At 36.5% G+C, this 20,033-nt stretch overlaps 1 protein-coding gene across 1 annotated transcript in view; it reads left to right on the forward strand.

Moving 5' to 3' along the window:
- The window catches only part of si:ch211-266g18.10 (titin), a 125,872-nt gene that overhangs the window by 54,984 nt on the left and 50,855 nt on the right, over nucleotides 1-20,033 (forward strand). The window contains exons 8-23 of the mRNA XM_064320945.1: nucleotides 514-558; nucleotides 827-871; nucleotides 1,295-1,345; nucleotides 1,447-1,491; nucleotides 1,774-1,812; nucleotides 2,398-2,445; nucleotides 2,714-2,764; nucleotides 3,181-3,231; nucleotides 3,333-3,377; nucleotides 3,646-3,696; nucleotides 4,181-4,228; nucleotides 4,500-4,550; nucleotides 6,428-6,475; nucleotides 7,817-7,858; nucleotides 8,173-8,199; nucleotides 8,475-8,522. Of these exons, the coding sequence (XP_064177015.1) occupies nucleotides 514-558; nucleotides 827-871; nucleotides 1,295-1,345; nucleotides 1,447-1,491; nucleotides 1,774-1,812; nucleotides 2,398-2,445; nucleotides 2,714-2,764; nucleotides 3,181-3,231; nucleotides 3,333-3,377; nucleotides 3,646-3,696; nucleotides 4,181-4,228; nucleotides 4,500-4,550; nucleotides 6,428-6,475; nucleotides 7,817-7,858; nucleotides 8,173-8,199; nucleotides 8,475-8,522 (735 nt within the window). The remainder of the gene's footprint in view (nucleotides 1-513; nucleotides 559-826; nucleotides 872-1,294; nucleotides 1,346-1,446; nucleotides 1,492-1,773; nucleotides 1,813-2,397; nucleotides 2,446-2,713; nucleotides 2,765-3,180; nucleotides 3,232-3,332; nucleotides 3,378-3,645; nucleotides 3,697-4,180; nucleotides 4,229-4,499; nucleotides 4,551-6,427; nucleotides 6,476-7,816; nucleotides 7,859-8,172; nucleotides 8,200-8,474; nucleotides 8,523-20,033) is intronic.

A 20,033-nucleotide genomic window follows, 5' to 3' on the forward strand; every position in this document is an offset into this window, starting at 1 on the left:
GTTCAGTGTTTAATGTTAAATGTGCTCAGCTAATTTGCTTGCTGCATTGGCATAGCGTCACCTTCTGGATGCTCCAAGTGATTAATGGAAAAGAAACAGCCACCTGGTCACAGGCAATTACAATAAGCACACACCAGATTGGTCTGTATGGTAAATTATTTGCTTTGTAAAAGCTTACCTGGGTGTTTAGAAAAAACCAAAAGCAGCTTTCCTCATCCGTTTGGACAGTATCACAACTCACTTTTGATAGCCTTGTATGTAACTTTCTCAGTTATGAAGGTAGCTAACAAGGCTCTGTAGCTGTCTCAAGCGACCAAAACCAGGCTGTGTTTTTGAAGTTCACTTCCTTGTCTGGTTGAGAGATGTTGCTCACTAGCGCCAGTGAGCTCCAGTATAGGTGTTTCAGCCACCTATTTTGATACAAGTCAATGGCAACAATACGGTCAAAATACAAAGTCAATAATTTTTTTCACAGAAAAACATAGTCGCAATAGGTGGTCTTTTATGTTTCAGAGCCTGAGGTTTCTAAAGAGGTCAAACCAGCTTCCGTAAAGAAAGGTACAGCTCAGAGCAGTTTTCTGATTATTTGTTAATCCTGTAATCACATTTAAATACATTTTTGTAAATTATGTTGTTATGTGGTATTGTATCTGTCATTGTGCTATATATTTCAAGTTCACTGGCCTGGATTCAGTAGTCATCATTTGGTCTTTCCCTTGCTGAAACCATTTGGACTTCATGCTCAGGAGATATTGTTGATCAGATCTTGTTTACTGCAATACAAACTATGAAATAGCTGCTTGAGTTTCATATCTAAATTTTTTAGAAACACCTGAGGTTCCCAAGGAGAAGCCAGCCCCTGCACAGAAAGGTACTGAAGTATTTATCATTTTGTCCAATGGTCATTTGTGGAATAAACACTGGCCTGGATTTAATCAACATTTATCCTTAACTTGACTTAATAATCCATGCAAGGGTTTCTTACTGAAACACATGGTGGGGATGTAAAAACATAACTATGTCCCTCACAATGTATCATCCAATACTATTTTAACTGTACCTATTCAGTCTGGCCCTGTGAGAATCAAACAAATATACCAGGACGACTGATACTGACCACTGCTTTTTAAAACTGAATGACAGGCTTCACTTGTGCAAACACTGCTGAAGTGACTGTGTAAATACAGCCCAAAGTTATTTAAATATGGTAATGAATAGTGAACTGTGATGGATTCATTTTGGTTAAATGATGCTTTATATACATATTATCCACCTTTTATATTCTTTACCACAGAACTCGAGGTTCCTAAAAAAGAGCATGTTGAGGAAAAACCTAAAAAGAAAGGTGAACAAATAAAAGTATTGTAGCTGTTTATTTTCCCTTTAATGTGTTAATTTCTACTTATAAATCACAACTGCAATTAAAACTGATCTTTTATGTTTCAGAGTCCGAGGTTCCTAATGAGGTCAAACCTGCTCCCGCACAGAAAGGTACAGCTCAGAGCAGTTTTCAGATTTTTAAAATTGATCCTATAATCACATTTAAATACATTTTTGTAAATGCTGTTGTTATGTGGTATTGTACCTGTCATTGTGCTATGTATTTCAAGTTCACTGTCTGGATTCAGTAGCCATCATTTGATCTTTCCCTTGCTGAAACCATTTGGACTTCATGCTCAGGAGATATTGCTGATCATAACTTGTTTGCTGCAGTGCAAACTATGAAATAGCTGATTGAGTTTCATATCTAAATTCTTTCTGAAACACCTGAAGTTCCCAAAGACAAGGTGAAGCCAGCCCCTGTACAGAAAGGTACTGTTTTAAGTATTGACTATTTTGGCTAGAGGTCATTTGTGGAATGAATATGGGCCTGGATTTAATTAACATTTATCCTTAACTTGACTTAAACATTAATTAAAGTGTTTCTTAGAGAAACACATGGTGGGGACGTAAAAACATAACTATGTCCTTTGCAACATAGCATCAAATACTATTTTAACTATACGTATTCAGTCTGGCACGGTGAGAATCAAACAAATATACCAGGACGACTGATACTGCCCACTGCTGTTTCAAATTGAATGACAGGTTTCACTTGTACAAACACTGCTGAAGTGACTGTGTAAATACAGCCCAAAGTTATTTAAATATGATAATGAATAGTGAATTTTGATTGATTGATTCAGGTTTAATGATGCTTCATATGCATATTTTTCATCTTTTATATTCTGTACCCCAGAGCTTGAGCTTACTAAAAAAAGAGCATGTTGAGGAAATACCTAAAAAGAAAGGTGAACAAATGAAAGTATTGTACTGTAGCTGTTTATTTTCTTTTCCCTTCTATGTGTTCATTTCTACTTATAAACCACAACTGCATTTAAAACTTCTATGTTTCAGAGCCTGAAGTTCCTAAAGAGAGGGTCAGACCAGCTCCCATAAAGAAAGGTACAGCTCAGAGCAGTTTTCTGATTATTTGTTAATCCTGTAATCACATTAAAATACATTTTTGTAAATGATGTTGTTATGTGGTATTGTATCTGTCATTGTGCTATATATTTCAAGTTCACTGGCCTGGATTCAGTAGTCATCATTTGGTCTTTCCCTTGCTGAAACCATTTGGACTTCATGCTCAGGAGATATTGTTGATCAGATCTTATTTACTGCAATACAAACTATGAAATAGCTGCTTGAGTTTCATGTTTAAATATTTTAGAAACTCCCAAGGTTCGCAAAGACAAGGAGAAGCCAACCCCTGTACAGAAAGGTACTGAAGTATTTATAATTTTGTCCAATGGTTATTTGTGGAATAAACACTGGCCTGGATTTAATCAACATTTATCCTTAATTTGACTTAATAATCCATGCAAGGGTTTCTTACTGAAACACATGGTGGGGATGTAAAAACATAACTATGTCCCTCGCAATGGAGCATCCAATGCTATTTTCATTGTACATATTCGGTCTGTCGTTCTGAGAATGAAAAATAATATACCACTATGAGTAATACTGACCAGTGCTGTTTAAAACTGAATGACAGCTTTCACTTGTACAAACACTGCTGAAGTGATTGTAAATACAGCCCAAAGTTATTTAAATTATGATAATGAGTAGTGAATTGTGATGGATTCATTTTCGTTTAATGATGCTTCATATGCATATTTTTTATATTCTTTACCACAGAACTTGAGGTTCCTAAAAAAGAGCATATTGAGGAAAAACCTAAAAAGAAAGGTGAACAAATAAAAGTATTGTAGCTGTTTATTTTTACTTTAATGTGTTAATTTCTACTTATAAATCACAACTGCAATTAAAACTGATCTTTTATGTTTCAGAGTCCGAGGTTCCTAAAGAGGTCAAACCTACTCCCTCGCAGAAAGGTACAGCTCAGAGCAGTTTTCAGATTTTTAAAATTAATCCTATAATCATTTAAATACATTTTTGTAAATGCTGTTGTTATGTGGTATTGTACCTGTCATTGTGCTATGTATTTCAAGTTCACTGTCTGGATTCAGGAGCCATAATTTGATCTTTCCCTTGCTGAAACCATTTGGACTTCATGCTCAGGAGATATTGCTGATCATAACTTTTTTGCTGCAGTGCAAACTATGAAATAGCTGCTTGAGTTTCATATCTAAATTATTTCAGAAACGCCTGAAGTTCCCAAAGACAAGGTGAAGCCAGCCCCTGTACAGAAAGGTACTGTTTAAGTATTGACTATTTTGGCTAGAGGTCATTTGTGGAATGAATATGGGCCTGGATTTAGGGTCCCTTGCCACGTAGCATCAAATACTATTTTCATTGTACATATTCTGTCTGTCATTGTGAGAATGAAACAAATATACCACTTTGAGTGATACTGACTGCTGTTGAAAATTAATGACAGGTTTAACTTGTTCAAGCACTGCTGAAGTGACTGTATAAATACATCCAAAAGTAGTTTCAGCATGATTATGAATAGGGAATTTTTATTGATTCTTTTTGGTTTAATAACTCTTCATATGCTTATTTTTCATCTTTTATATTCAGTACCACAAAACTCAAGGTTACTAAAAAAAGAGCATGTTGAGGAAATAACTAAAATGAAAAGTGAACAAATGGGTAGCTGTTTATTTTCTTTTCCCTTCTATGTGTTCATTTCTACTTATAAACCACAACTGCATTTAAAACTTCTATGTTTCAGAGCCTGAGGTTCCTAAAGAGAGGGTCAGACCTGCTCCCATAAAGAAAGGTACAGCTCAGAGCAGTTTTCTGATTATTTGTTAATCCTACAATCACATAAAAATATTTAGTTTTTTTGTAAATGCTGTTGCTGTTGTACTGTATCTGTCATTGTGCAGATATAAGTTTACTGGCCTGGATTCAGTAGTCACCATTGGCCTTTCCCATGCTGAAACCATTTGGACTTTATGTTCATTAGATATTGTTGATCAGATCTTGTTTGCTGCGGTGAAAACTATGAAATTGTTTCTTGTAAGAGTTTCTTGTCAAAATTATTTTAGAAGCCCCTGAGGTTCCCAAAGACAAGGTGAAGCCAGCCCCTGTACAGAAAGGTACAGATTAAGTATTTATCATTTCGTCCAATGGTCATTTACGGAATAAATATTGTTCTGGATTTAATCAACATATATCCTTAACATAAAAATGAACGCAAGGGTTTTCTCCAGAGGTGAGGAGCAGGTTACTGTGGGAACTGGTTCCACAAGGATCGGTGCTGAGACCACTCCTCTTCCTTCTTTATATAAGTGGCCTTGATTTAACTAACAGTTTGGAATCTACAAAAGTAATTCAAAAATATTTAAATAGAATCCAGAAGTGGGCAGAAACCTTGCAAATTAAATTCACTATAACTAAATGTAAAGTTCTACAAGTGGAAACAAAAATATAAGGCAGGGCTACTTTATGGGAAACAAAATTTGAATGTGCACCATTTGAAAAAGACTTGAGAGTAATAGTTCATCAAAGTCTTTCAGTTTCTAGGCATTGTGATGTTGCAGTAACAGTAAAAAAAAGGTCTGAAGAATACTGGGATATATAGGCCACATTATTGAGTATAAATCCAAGGAAGTTATACTTATCTGATACAATACCATTGTCAGACCATACATGGAGTATTGTGTGCAGTTCTGGGGACTGTACTACAAGAAAGGTATAGAGGCTCTGGAAAAGGTTCAAAGAAGGGCAATTAAATTGGTTCCTGGTAAACAGCGAGCACTAGGCACCCTTTTGTGTTAAGAAAATGGTGAGCATTGTTTGGCTGAGTGGCCTGTTCTCATTATGTTATGTTAAGTCCTTCCATTTCAGAAGTGTTACACAATTAATATCAAACATGATACAATCAAGTTGACACATGCTTTTGTTTTTAGCTGCAGTTATTATTGTGACATACTTTTCACAGGTTTGCCAAAGAAGGTCACTGATGAACTACCACTACCATTTTTACAAAAACATTCCTGCCAGAATTCTAACTAGAACAAGAAAGAAATAGCATGATAATTATTGCTATACATTGGTTCCCTGTGCCTTTTAGAATAGATTTTAAGATTTTAAGCATCAAATTGTCTAAAATTTCTGAAATGTCAAATAATTATCAGTCCATGCAAAAATCTAGATTTTAATGTAGATCTTACTCAGTGTGTCAAATACACTGCCTGGATTTTTTTGGACAGTGCCCACTGTACAAGCCTCTGGAGGCAGTGTTATGATCTGGGGTTGCTTCAATTGGTCAGGTCTAGGCTCAGCAATGTTATACGGCAATAAAATGATTCAGCTGAGTACCTGAATGTACTGAATGACCAGGTTATCCCATCAATGGATTTTTTCTTCCCTGACGGCACATGCATATTCCAGGACAATAATACCAAGATTAATCAGGCTCAAATTGTGAAAGAATGGTTCTGGGAGCATGAGGAATCATTTTCACTCATGAATTGGCTACCAGAGTCCTGACCTTGACCCCATTGAAAGTCTTTGGGATGTGCTGGAGAAGACTTTACGGAGTGGTTCGACTCCCCTGTCGTCAATGCATGATCTCGGCCAAAAATGAATGCAATTCTGGACAGAAATAAATGTTGTGACGTTGCATAAGGTTGTCGAAACAATGCCACAACAAATGCGTGCCGTAATCAAACCTAAAGGCGGTCCGACAAAATATTAGAGTGTGCGACTTTCTTTTGGCCAGGCAGTGTATTAACCATCTGTACAAAATGTTAAAGAAAAACAGTTGGATGGTCACAGCTTTATGGCTGTTTTTGTTGTTTTTGTCAAAGACAAATGTTGACTTAATCCAGCCGAATGACTTGGCAGAAATATTACTTTAATAGTTATTTTACTAACCTCTTAGTGACAGAAATGTTTTTTTTTTTTGTTAGTTTGTGACCTAAACACATGATAAGATTATTATTAAAAAGTTATTTTGCTTTTGTTTCAGAACACAACGTGTCAAAGGAAAAGCCTTGGTTTGTCCCTCCAAAGCGAGGTACTTGTCCAGCTGGTTGTACTTCATGAAATCTGAATGTGTATCAGTTAAGTGCAAAATTATTGGGGCAGTTGTATCAAATTGATTGATTTTCCTCTGTACTAATCAGATTTGTATTTCAAATGAAAACAATGACTCACCGCATTGGACATGCCCCTGACTGCTCTGGACCCTTGGCATACTTACTTCATCTGTCAAGCAAGGTGGAAGCAGTGTGATGGTTTGGGCCTGTACAGCAGCATCTGTAAACTGTTCAATAGTCTGATTATGATTACTGATTATTTAAGCAGTGATGGCAGCAAAAAATGACAGCTGAAGTGCACAGAATCATATTGTGCATCAATATTCAGGGAAATTCCACCAAACTCATTGGACAGAAGCTTCTCATGCACCAAAACAATGACCCAAAACATACAGCGAACCAAAGAGCTTATCAGGAAGAATACGTGGAAGTGTTTGATATGGCACAGTCAGTCACTAGATTTAAACCCATTTGAACATTATTTTCACTTGCGCAAAAGGAAACCGAAAGCAAACACACAGCGACTGAGAGAGACAGCGGTAGAAGCTTGGCAGATATTCTCAGAGGATCACATCATGAACCTCGTGATATGGAGTTACAGACTCCATGTAGTCATCAAATGTAAATGAAAAAATGACCATGTAAGTCATTTAATTTATCAAAACCTACTTTGACATAATACTTACGCTGACTTGGAACAGAGGGACCTGACTTATTGAATGTCAATCTTGTAATAAGGTTCAATGTCTGTGTAAAAAAAGCCATGTGAAATGTGAATTTTGCCTCATAGTCATTGTTTGTTTATAAATACAAATTTGATTAATACAGAGGAAAATCAACCACCTTGACACAACTCTACCAATTATTTTGCATTTAACTGTATTTGTACACACTGCGCAAGAAAAATGGACCAAGCCCAAAATGGCAAAAACAAAATTATTTTTTAAATGTTTTGCCATTTTGGACTTGGCCCATTTTTTTTGCCCAGGAGTGTATAGAGAGACCAATGAAGTGCTTTCATGTCTACTACAGGATTTCATGTCATCCCTTGACAAACAGTATGAGTATGATTAGTTGCTGGGAACTTTGGTCTTCTCCTGAACATGCTAATGGTATCTCTTCTTGTGTGGTGCTGGCCACCAGCCATGGTCCAAGCGTAAAATCCTATACAATGTATATAATATATGCAATATACACACACGCATGCACACACACACACACACACACACATTACCTTACTAATTCCTCTTTTCAACTGATTTCTGTTGCTGATATTTCTTTTTAAATGGTCATTTTAAACTTAAATCTGAAATTTGCAGGGCCTTTTGTGATGGATCTTCTAATTCAAGCAGCTAAAGCAGGTAATTATCTGAACTTACATTGAGAATTGTTGCACTTCAGTTATGCTTCACTAGTCACTAGCAATGTGAGAGTGAGGCTCCGTGAACTACAAAATAAGTGACATGATCATGCATGACTCACTTATTTGAACTAATCATAGTGATTCACTCAAGTCAATGTTTTGAATGTTTTGATCAAATGAAATTGTAACTGTTGTGTACAGGTGCTAATTGAAAGAAGAATTTGAACTGGCTGCCATTTCCATGTCTTATGCTGTGTGCATGGATATTTCATTGTTGAATGAAAACAATCAAACTTTTTTTTTTCATTGCAGACAAAGATGCCAAGGATAAATTATCCAGTATGTTTTAAACTATATTTTCAATATTATTATGTACTTGATCATATAGTAATTATATACTATATATTTAAAAGTATTTCGCCTGATGTCCTTTAATTCTTACCACTTCCATAAATATCTGCGAATGCCCTATGTGGTATTGACAGTTTAAAATAGGCCAATCTTGAGTTTTATTTTTGTCAGAGCCTAAGCTTCTTATAGGTCAAATAAGCTCATTCAGGCTTGCTACAATTTCTTTGGTGTATGAATGTTTTTCTTTTTTTCATTTGTTTTAGAATCTGAGGTTTCCAAGGAGAAGGTTAAACCAGCTCCTGTACAGAAAGGTACTGATATACCAAATGGTAATAATGATTTTAATAGATCTGTGGATGTGGATTTACTATATATATATACAGTCCCCTCCAAAAGTATTGGAACAGCAAGGTCAATTATTTTGTTTTTGCGATACACTGAAGGCAATTGAGTTTGAGGTCAAAAGATGTACATGAGATGACAGGTCCGAATTTCAGCTTTTATTTCCTGGTATTTTTTATCTAGATTTATTAAACAACTTAGAAAATATCACCTTTTGTATCAGACAACCCAATTTTTAGGTGAGCAAAATTATTGGAACATGTGACTGACAGGTGTTTCTTGTTGCCCAGATGTGTCCTGTTAGATTGATTGGTTAAACAATAAATAGTTCTGAATGTCTACTCTTGGTTTTAGCCTTGGGTTTTGCCTGTGAAAACTGCATTTGTGTTATAAAAGATAAACTAACATGAAGACCAGAGAGCTGTCTTTGGGAGAAAAGCAAGCTTAGAAAAGAGGGGAAATCGATCAGAGCCATTGCACAAGCATTGGGGATAGCTTGTACGACAACTTGGAATGTCCTGAAAAAGAAAGAAACCGCTGGCGTACTGAGAAACAGATATCGAACAGGTTGACCAAGGAAAACAACAGCAATTCATGACAGAAACATTGTGAAAACTGTGAAGAAAAACTTCAAAACATCAGTCAGTGTCATCACAAACAATCTTCACAGGACAGGGGTGAAGGTATCTCAATCAACCGTTCGAAGAAGACGTAGAGAGCAGCAATATAGAGGCTATACCACAAGATGCAAACCACTCATCAGTAGTAAGAATCGGAAGGCTAGATTACAATTTGCAAAGAAGTACAGAGATGAGCCACAAAAGTTCTGGAACAAAGTTTTATGGACTGATGAGACCAAGATTAACCTCTACCAAAGTGATGGAAAGGCCAAAGTGTGGAGAAAGAAAAGATCCAAAACATACGAGCTCATCTGAGGAGCACGGTGGAGGAAGTGTCATGGCTTGGGCTTGCATGGCTGCTTCTGAAGTGGGCTGACTAATCTTTATTGATGATGTAACTCATGATGGTAGCAGCAGGATGAATTCAGAAGTCTACAAAAACATTCTGTCTGCCAACTTACGAAGAAATGCGTCCAAACTAATTGGGAGGAACTTCATCATGCAGCAAGACAATGACCCAAAACACACTGCCAACACAACAAAGGACTTTAGTGAGAAAAAGTGGAAGGTTTTAGACTAGCCAAGTCAATCACCAGACCTTAATCCAATTGAGCATGCATTTCACTTCCTGAATAGGAGATAGAAGGGAAAAAACTCCCGAAACAAACAACAACTGAAAGAGGCTGCAGTAAAAGCCTGGAAAAGCATCTCAAAAGAAGAATGCAACAGTTTGGTGATGTCAATGGGTTGCAGGCTTGATGCAGTTATTGCAAGCAAGGGATATGCTACCAAATATTATGTGTTATTTGCTTTCATTTATTTAAATACTCTCTGTTCCAATACTTTTGCTCACCTAAAAATTGGGTGGTCTGATACCAAAAGGTGCTATGTTCTAAGTACTTTAACACATCTAGGTGTAAATACCAGGAAATAAAAGCTGAAATTCAGAACTCTTGGCTCATGTTCATCTTTTTATCTCAACCCCAAATGTATTGAATGTATTGCAAAAACAAAGGAATTGGCCTTGCTGTTCCAATACTTTTGGAGGGGACTGTATATATATATATATATATATATATATATATATATATATATATATATATATATATATATATATATACACATATATACGCATATACATACACATATATGGCTTCAGACTATGTTGTATGGGGTTATTATGGTATGTATTTTGCCATAATAACGACAGTATGGGTAATCAATTGCAATATCGACATGTCAGTAAAATCATGTCAATATGTTCATATGTGGGGATTATATGGGGGTTCAATTCATTCAAGGCTCCCAACTATTGGGAATGGTCAGTATATAGTCCCATTGAATATTTCCTCTCATATTTTGAGGAAAAAAAAGATTCTTGGGGACATTAGTAGTACAGCGAATTTGACCACATAGGGCCACATGGTGGCACTATAATGGACAACTGAATGCAAAATTTATCTTGCCTCCTTAGTCGTAGAAACATGGGACCAATGTTAATAGATGCGCCTTCTATTGTTCTAAAAAAAATTCATAGAACCCATAATGTCCACCATGGTGGATTTTCCACCATTTAGAATTTTTTAAAACCTAAAACTAAAACTAAAATCCTTTTGAAAACATCTCCTCCTTGACTTTGACTCATCAACATGGGACTTGCATCAGTTTGTTCATTGGAAGGCCATCAAAAAAAGTTATGCAAAGAAAGATAATCCAAAAAACATGGCCACAGAAAGCCAATAACTATCAATGTGGGTGTGGTTTATCACAAGGTGTGATAAACCCAAGGGCTTTGACATAAATTGATGAAGCATAAACTAAAGAGCATATACTAAAGTATTGTCCCAATTGAAACAGATGGCGCACAATATTTTTTTTAGATTCAGAAATTCACAAAAGATCACTGTTGCCGTTCACCAATGAAAAATTTGCTGTAGTGATCCACTTCCTTATCTGGAACCTATGTCTTTACCGTATTTTTCTCCACAATCTTGGATTGGCCATGTTAAGTGATGTATACTTGGCTGTGTGTTCTGACATCTTCTGACATTTCGCTCATTTCTGAAATGTGACTGGAGAGTAAATAATTGAGTGTGAAGAAATTTTAGAGCTAAAAAATTTGGCTGGGGTAAATTCATAGTTTTGATGGGAAAATGAGCTTTTTGGCACCAGAGGCTTACTAAACTGCAATACCACGAGTAACCACTGGAGTTTATGAGCATTCCCTGTCCCTTGGTGCCCCGTTTTAAAATGTCTTTTAATGAATAACAAAATCTCTGATTTGATTCCGTCTGTACTGTCAATCTCGTTGCCCAAGCCCAACCTTGCCACATAATTAACAAAAGAAAAATCCACCATTTCAAATGCGAGCATAACATTTCAAATGCTATGCAAAAAATTAAAAAAAATGTAAATCTTCCCTATTATTTATTTTTAGGCCTGTTGATGACTTTACAGTTCATCAAAGATAATTACAGGAGATGAGACAACCACCAAAATCAAATTTCTGTATTTGCTATACTGTTGTTTGTATTTTTAAATTGATGTCTGTTTACGTGGATTTGCAGTTGTTATTTTGTGTCAGGTATGTTGGATTTTTGGGTAAAATCATATCTTAATAATTTATATGCTTGGCTAGCTAACACTATCTAACCATCCCCCTTTGTTTGTAGAACACAAGGCTCATCATCATGGATGTTTTTTTTTAATAAATGTTGACAAAAACTTTATGGCTACACAGAATATAAATTAAAAATGCTAAATATTTAATTGATGAGTAGTCAATACAGTACATAACTTAAGGTATGATTTTACCCAAAAATCCAACATACCTCACACAAAATGACAACCGCAAATCCACGTTTCGGTGCCTGGATTCCAGTTGTTTCTGCGAATTGCAGGGATCCATTTGATTCTCTTTTCTTTAGCTTTCAGCAGTCTGTAAAAAGATAGCTCCGATTGCTTGTTGAATCTATTTGTACAGTCAATTGCACAACAGCTCTTTCCCATTTTAGATGTGTTTTTTGTGTTTTCGCGGCATTCAAGCTGAACGCTAACGCTGCCACTCAGTAGTCTTTCTGCCACTCAGTGAGTGTAACCGCAGTGACTTCCACTTACTGTGATGCCATGTGCATACCCGCAATAAGATCTCACACTTCAATTAGTGGTATTTAGACAGGGGACCTCATATCGCATTGTATGCAGATGATACCATCGTATTTCTATCAGATCTTGGAAAATCAATAGCATCCCTCTTAAAGTTGATAAGTCAATTTGGTAGCTTCTGTGGTTTTAAGGTGAACAAAGATAAATCATCTATCATGTTTCTAAATTAACAAGAGAAGAAAACCAACGATACCCCACCCATTTGTAAACGCCATAGAAGGTTTTAACTATCTGGGTATTAAAATAACACAGAGATAACTAAGCACCCTTAGTTCAATTAACTATGAGCCCATGTTAGCTAAAGTGTCAGAAGATGTCACAAGATGGACAACATTGCCTCTGTCTATAATGGGAAGAATAAATATAATTAAGATGAATATATTACCTACATGTTTTCCAACCGATTCCATTGGTTCCTCCACCTTCATTTTCCCCAAAAGTCAGAAAGCTGCTTTTGAATTTTATTTGGAATAACAGGAAGCCAATACTTAGACTCTCTCTTTTGTATTTACCTTACGATAGGGGAGGGTTACAACTAATTACAAAGGGTGGGTTACTCAATTATATAATATAATGATGGAAAACCATAAAGACAACTCTGAAAGTAAGAGACAGGAGTGGATACAAGACTTACAAGAGGACATCTTAGTGGATGAATGGGCTGTTATGTTCAAAGACACAAACACAAACCATCAATACTCGACTGAGATTAATATAATATAATTGGATAATGAGAACGTACATCACCCCTGTGAAGTTAAATAAATTTGATCCTAATATTCCTGACAAATGTTATAAGTGCAGTAGTCATCAAGGTATTTTATATCACTGCTTGTGGGAATGTGAGGAGATTGAAATATTTTGGAGTTTGGTGATATGCTATGTCTCTCAAATTACCTATTCTCCAATACCTCTAAAGCCCTATTCGCACGGGACTAGTATTACCTGGGGACCTCATGTGATTTAGAAATGACCCCCCCACGTCTGTGTTTCGTGTGGCACATTTGCACGGGATAAGCAAAGTCTGTGTTTTACTCCAATTTACTCATAGACGCCGCATTGACTGCTTCGGCCCGTTGCTACTATACGTCAATGTCGCCGTCATATTGGACCAGGCAAGACTGGCCTGAAAACAAATAGAAGTAAACGGGGGAGCTGTGGTTTTTATGGATAAAAAGCACTATAACGTTTACATTTCTCAACCAATTTCAATGAGTCGTTTTTATATTCAAGGGTTTATGTTCTATGTGGAGTACAAAAAAAGTTTTTCTGGATAAAAAGCATTATAACTTAAATTTCTCAACCGATTTCAATGAGTCATTTTTATATTCAAGGGTTTATGATCTACGTGGAGTACAAAAATTTTTTTATCTCCAGTTACTTAGAATCTCGATAGTTAGGTTATAATCACTGCTGGACTCTCAAGAGAGGAGTGTGTAGGTAGGTAACAAGCAAAGCTAGCCTTACAATCAAGGTTAATTGATGCTTACAATCCTACTCAAGTTAGCTAGCAATGCATTTATTACTTTCTAGCCAGCTTTCCAGGTTAAAATTAACTGTGGCAATTCCATGACAATGAATTATTTTCCACCACGTAAGTAATTCAGTTCATGTAAACCTAAGGTTGATACACACTCCTCTCTTGAGCGTCTAGCAGCGATTATAGCCTAACTATCGAGATTCTAAGTAACTGGAGATAAAACTTTTTTTGTACTCCACGTAGATCATAAACCCTTGAATATAAAAACGACTCATTGAAATCGGTTGAGAAATGTAAGTTATAGTGCTTTTTATCCAGAAAAACCGCAGCTCCCCCGTTTACTTGTAGGCTATTTGTTTTCAGGCCAATCTTGCCTGGTCCAATATGACGGCAACGTTGACGTACGATCCAAAGGCCAATGCGGCGTCTATGTATATATGTCTATAAATTTACTGACATTATCCCCCCGGATATGATTGAAAATGTCAAGGCTCTGCTCTGCGTAACAGTAAAATACGACCCCAAATCACCGAGATGCCGATTCGCACGGGACTAATATTATCACATGACCTCTGTGTTTGGCGAAATATGATAGGTAATTTGCGGTGGAATTTTTACTTTACAAATTACGGACATGGCAGATTCGCACGGGATTAAGATCACAGACGACCTCCGTAATTATTACAAGTTACTAGAGGTCCCCAGGTAATACTAGTCCCGTGCGAATAGGGCATACGTCCTAAACTGTATATACTAAGCATTTATCCAGACAATTTTTCTCTATCTAATAGTGAAAGAAAAATGGTTGACCTATGTCTACTACAAACCAGGCGCTCGATTGCCCTGTGTTGGAAGAATGTTTGTTGCCCCTCTCTTGACCATTGGTTGAAAAACTTAACATAAGTTTGGCTCTTGAGAAACTCACTTATATAGTTAGGAAGAAAGCTTCTGAGTTTTGCAACATCTGGGAGATGTTTTTGGAATTTGTTAAAAACGGTGACGTTGAAGAGGCATTGTTAGTGTGAAGTTATGGTGAAAATAACTAATCTATTGTGAGGAATGTGTGCTGTACGCGGTTCTATGTTCGTGATTGTATTCTTATTTCATTTTTTAATTCTTTTTTTTAACTTAATTTTCTTTTCATTGTAAAGTTTTGTCATTTTTAACTTGATTATTAGCTATTTATTTATTTTCAAGTGACATTTTTATTATTTTATATACTGCCATATGTTTGAGTTGGGGGAAGGTTCAGTTATGTATGTACAATGTGTTAAATGTGTAAAATTCAATAAATATATGTTTTTTATATGAAGTCCCCTTCCCCAACTAAGGCTAAAATTGACACCTCTGGTTGATGATTATAGTATTTTATAATCCAATAAATGTCCACAACAAGTCAAACAACTGCTAATACTACAGTGATGGTATATATAGCTAAAATCCCCCTCTGATCCATAAGCAATCAATCTGCTGCTGTTTGTATACGGGCTAGCAAAATTCATTATTGATTATGTGTTATTTCCATTGAACTGATAACATTTTCATGAACATTTGTAAACGAGCATTTCTATGTATATAAATGGAATGTCAAATGTGAAAAGCGATTTAAAAAAAAGCAACTTCTTACCTTACAAACAGAAAAAAAATGTTTTCAATTAGACATTCCCGTGCCAAGTAAACTACCTACAAGCAAGCTACCACTACCCTCTCTAAGATATACCCATTAAGCAGGGGTTAAATTGGAGGTGGACGTGGGTGGACGGCGTCCACCCACCTTTGGTAAGTAAATAAATAATTTTGACCGGCAGTTTTACAAATAACTATGACAATCCAGTCCATTTTTTGTAGGCTCCAGTCCATGTGTTCCCTCTAGCCAGTTACTCGCTCAACCAATCAAAAATCCGAAAAAAAAAACTCAGGAGGAACAGTCGTTTATATAGACAGGCACAGAAAAAAAATATTGTTGATTGTCTTGATTGTTTGGAAGCGGAAGCGGTACGTAATTTCATTAACATGTAATTTCATCTAGGCTATGCAACATTTTAAAGAGAGATGAATAAACAGCCCCCACGAACGCCAACTATCATTAACAGCAACTTTAATTGCTTGAGCAAAATCAGCAGGTTGCTGGTCAGCAGCTAAGCTAGGATTGAATATTTCCCACATACATAACGTTTTATTCAGCGGCGACTGGTGAGTTGAAAATCGGTGGGCGCAAAAAATTCCTTTAAAATAATCATTGATCTCAACCTGTTTTCATTAGTAATTTTCCTTTATAACCAAGCGTGCCAACGATCGGATTAATCAAATGCCAAGTAGCCTAACAGACAGCGTCTTCATACCGTGTTAGGGGGATTAAATCATAAATTCAATTTATCCGTTAAAAATCCGTTTTAATCACCAAGTAGGCTAGCCTACACGTAACAAACAAGCTAACACTGTTATCTACCGTGTTAGCTTTCAGAATAACCAGCGAAAACAAATTTTCTTTACAATCTACGCATTGCAGATATTTGCCATGAATATGAGTGCAGAGAAAGAAGTGCATGTATCTGAAAATAATGTTGATTAAAAATATGCACAATTTCGTACTGCAAATTAAAATAAATGTGGGCTATAAGGCCTAGGCTACTCACTAAAACTGCCTATTTGGGGAGAGCTGGCTATATATGATAGTATATTGAGTAGCCTATTTTGTGGATTAATTAATTAATACTCAAGGAAAATCAGGGGAAGATTCTGCCACTGCTTAGTGATTAAAACGGATTTTTCCAAATCGCATTTATCATTTAATCTCCCTAACACAATGCGAAGAAGCTGTGTCCCTTTCCAATTGATTAGTCAGATGTTTGCATACTTGTTAATCACTGAAAATTAATTTGAGATCAATGATTAGTTTAAAGGAAAGTTTTGAGCCTCACCAGTTTAAGAAAGATGGATACAGGAGGAAGAAAGTGAGGACAAAAGGAGGATGACCGATTATTTTTGTGGGTAAAAAAAATTCTCAGAATTAATGACACTCAATAAACTTGAAATATATCATGTAAAAGCTTGCATCAATAGTATACATTCTTTTTAAAACATTGTTTTCCTTAATTACAATTATGTGCACAATACATTAAAGATACAACTATTTTGAGCTGAGACATTCATTGGTTTGTACCTTTTTTCACCCACCTCCCATCGGATCTCAGGGTCCACCCACCTCCCAAATCCCAATTTAACCCCTGCCATTAAGACTTTTGCCCCTGCTTGGAAACCCCATATAGGTTACAATAATCATACAGTGTTGAGTTCTTGAAGTTCATTTACATAGCTTTCGAATGTAGCTTGTGGCTTCATTCTAGCTGAAACTGTTGCTTAGCTATTCTACTTCATACCGACTTACTTACATTCAGCATTTTCACAGAGCATGAGTGGAAACTTAACACACACATAATTGGAGCTTTGTTTACTGGCAAATGCTTTGAATAAAACACTCTGCAGTAGTGATAAAGGGCACTATATTATTGTAAATAATTGTATTGTAAATTGATATTTTTGTCATTTTCCTCCTTGAGCTCTCACTCTGTTGCTGCTGACAAGTATTCTGGTAGCTGATTGCAGGTCTGAGCACATAGCAAGGTAAAACCAAGTGATCAGATTGTTTCTAAGTGAATTTAGTGTAATAACTAACCATTATGAATACATTTTGTACATATAAGCTTTCCAAAAGGATAGCATTTGACTGAAATACAGGGCTTAGTCAAAAAGAGAGGATGGGTACATGCAATGGGTAATAAAGAATGTTTGTTTTGTGGGGTTCCAGAGGGTACCAACCCTCAATGGAATTAGCATCTGGAAGTGGAATATCCACCCAACCATCCATCCATGATCTATACCCGCTTATCCTGAGCAGGGGGTGCTGGAGCCTATCCCAGCGTGCATTGAGCGAGAGGCAGGAATACACCCCGGACAGGCCGCCAATCTGTTGCAGGGGACACACACCACTCATACCTATGGGCAATTTAGAGTCTCCAATTAGCCTACCTGCATGTCTTTGGACTGTGGGAGGAAACTGGAGTATCAGAATAAATATGTCCAGTATGTTTACGGAGTGAGGGGATTCAATCATTTTGGTACAAATGTTCTCTTTATTTCAAGCTTTGAACCATATCTATACTGTATATAATTTTGGAGACAATGGGATTTATTTAAGACTGGGGGATTTTTTAAGAAGCCCTGAATTTTAAGTGGGGTTTAAGGGTTAAACTAAAATTGTTCTTATTTCAATTTATTTAAAAATAGGCTACAAACAAGCTGCAAATTCAAGCTTAGCACCTGCAGCACACTCCTTTCTGGCCAACAATGCAATTTGTTCTCTTATCAGCACTCAGGGAAATAAATGGCAGTAAAATAAAAGGAGTCCCCCATTCACCAATCACTTATTACACAAAAAACCCACATCACACAACTTATTTTTTCATACTTTCTATGGTTACTTGGTCTCATTTATTTTTGCATGAAAAAATCACATACCATTTCAGCTTTCAAGACAGCACCTCAGATCACAGAATAAATCATTCAGATAAAAGTTTTAAATCTCAGTATGTAATGTACTTACATTGCATTCACTTTTGGTATATCCCGTATTTGCATCTTTTTGGCTCTTTTGTCAAAGTAAAGGCTTGTGTAATCCAAAATGCGTCCACTTGTATTCAAACTGAAGATGTTAGCTGGGTCAGGCACTATTTTCAGTTCAATCTAACAAGCATACACATAGCTGGCATATTTGGCCACCCAATGCTCTCTTTACTACAGTAATATTTTGTTAAGATGGTCCTTTGGTATCTGAATAGCCGTAGGTTTATTAGACAAAGCTATAGCCCCATTGGTGGGCATGTAAGTTCCCTGAAAAAGCAAGTTTAGTGTTCTCTTTGTTATGTATTATTATTCCACGTCAAAATTTGGTATGGTATGATTTTTTTTTTGTTGATATTGACGATTTCACATTGTAAAATTTCCCATTGATTAACACGTTTGGAATGTGAACAACACACTTGCAGCTGCAAGATACACTAGGTCTCCCCAGCTGCCACAGATACAGACCATCTCTCTTTCCCCATACCTCTAACAAACAAATTCTCTGGCAAAAGGGGTGTAATGTTTGCAGCAGTAACATTAGCAGCAACAAAGCAAGTTCAACCCAAACTAATATTAGTTTTCTGTTATTCCTGCCAGATAACATGCATTTTTGTAAAATACTGACACTCAAAAACATTTCCGAATTGATTCTTGTCATGGTTCTGTGTTCCTGTCTGTGTTTTCCTTGTTGGGCCGCCAGATGGCGGCACTTCTGTTTTGTGTCCTGCTCCCCCTGTTTAATTGTATGATTGTTTTCAATTGTCCAATCATTGTTTTCTGGCTGTCTCGTTTTCCCTTCCCTTTCCGTGGCCTGATTGTTCATGGTGCCCTCCTGTGTCTCGTCAGTGTCTGTCTATTTAAGTTCCCGTCTCCTGGACTCAGGTGCTGGATCCTTGTTGGTTGTGGTTCTGGTCACGTTTCTGGTCACGTTTCTGGTCACGTTTAAGTAGCTCCCTGCATGTTCTGTTTTCCACACGCTTTTGGATTTTTGATTTTCTTTGGTTCCGGTGTCTTTGAAGTTTTTCCCTTGTGTTTTGAAGAGTTGCCCTGCGAGGGGTTTTTGTTCCCTTTTTGTTCCCTTTTGTTAAGTAAAGTCTTTTGTTCTACCATTTGGAGTTTTGAGTTTTTCCCCCTCTGCATTTGGGTCCTAACCCCCCACACACCCTGACAGATTCTCCTGTTGTCTGTTCTAAATATTTGAGTAAAACTTGTTTTGTGGTGTAGATAACATGGTCGAAACATTATCCAAAATGTGCAATTTGGAGAGGTTTTGTAACATCTTGGAAAAATCTTTGCAAAATGACCCTGCTTTTAGTTATCTGCACAATTGTTTTGTGGTGATGGGAAACAACTTGGGGATGAACTGTGTATGATTTTTTTTTTTGCCACTAGCTGGTGTGAATTTTGGGAAATAAACAGTAGTGCTGCCATTTTTTCTACATTATATGTATACCATTAGTAATTCTTCACATATTTCCTACATTTTTATATATTGTCTTGATGGTGCTTCAAATAATGCCAAATAATGCTCTTTGCTGTCTGTTGCCACAAAGTTGTAAAGCTGAGTAGTGTAAACCAGGTGGAAATAGCCT

The sequence above is a fragment of the Anguilla rostrata genome, chromosome 1 (genome assembly GCF_018555375.3).
Source record: "Anguilla rostrata isolate EN2019 chromosome 1, ASM1855537v3, whole genome shotgun sequence".
NCBI lineage: Eukaryota > Metazoa > Chordata > Actinopteri > Anguilliformes > Anguillidae > Anguilla > Anguilla rostrata.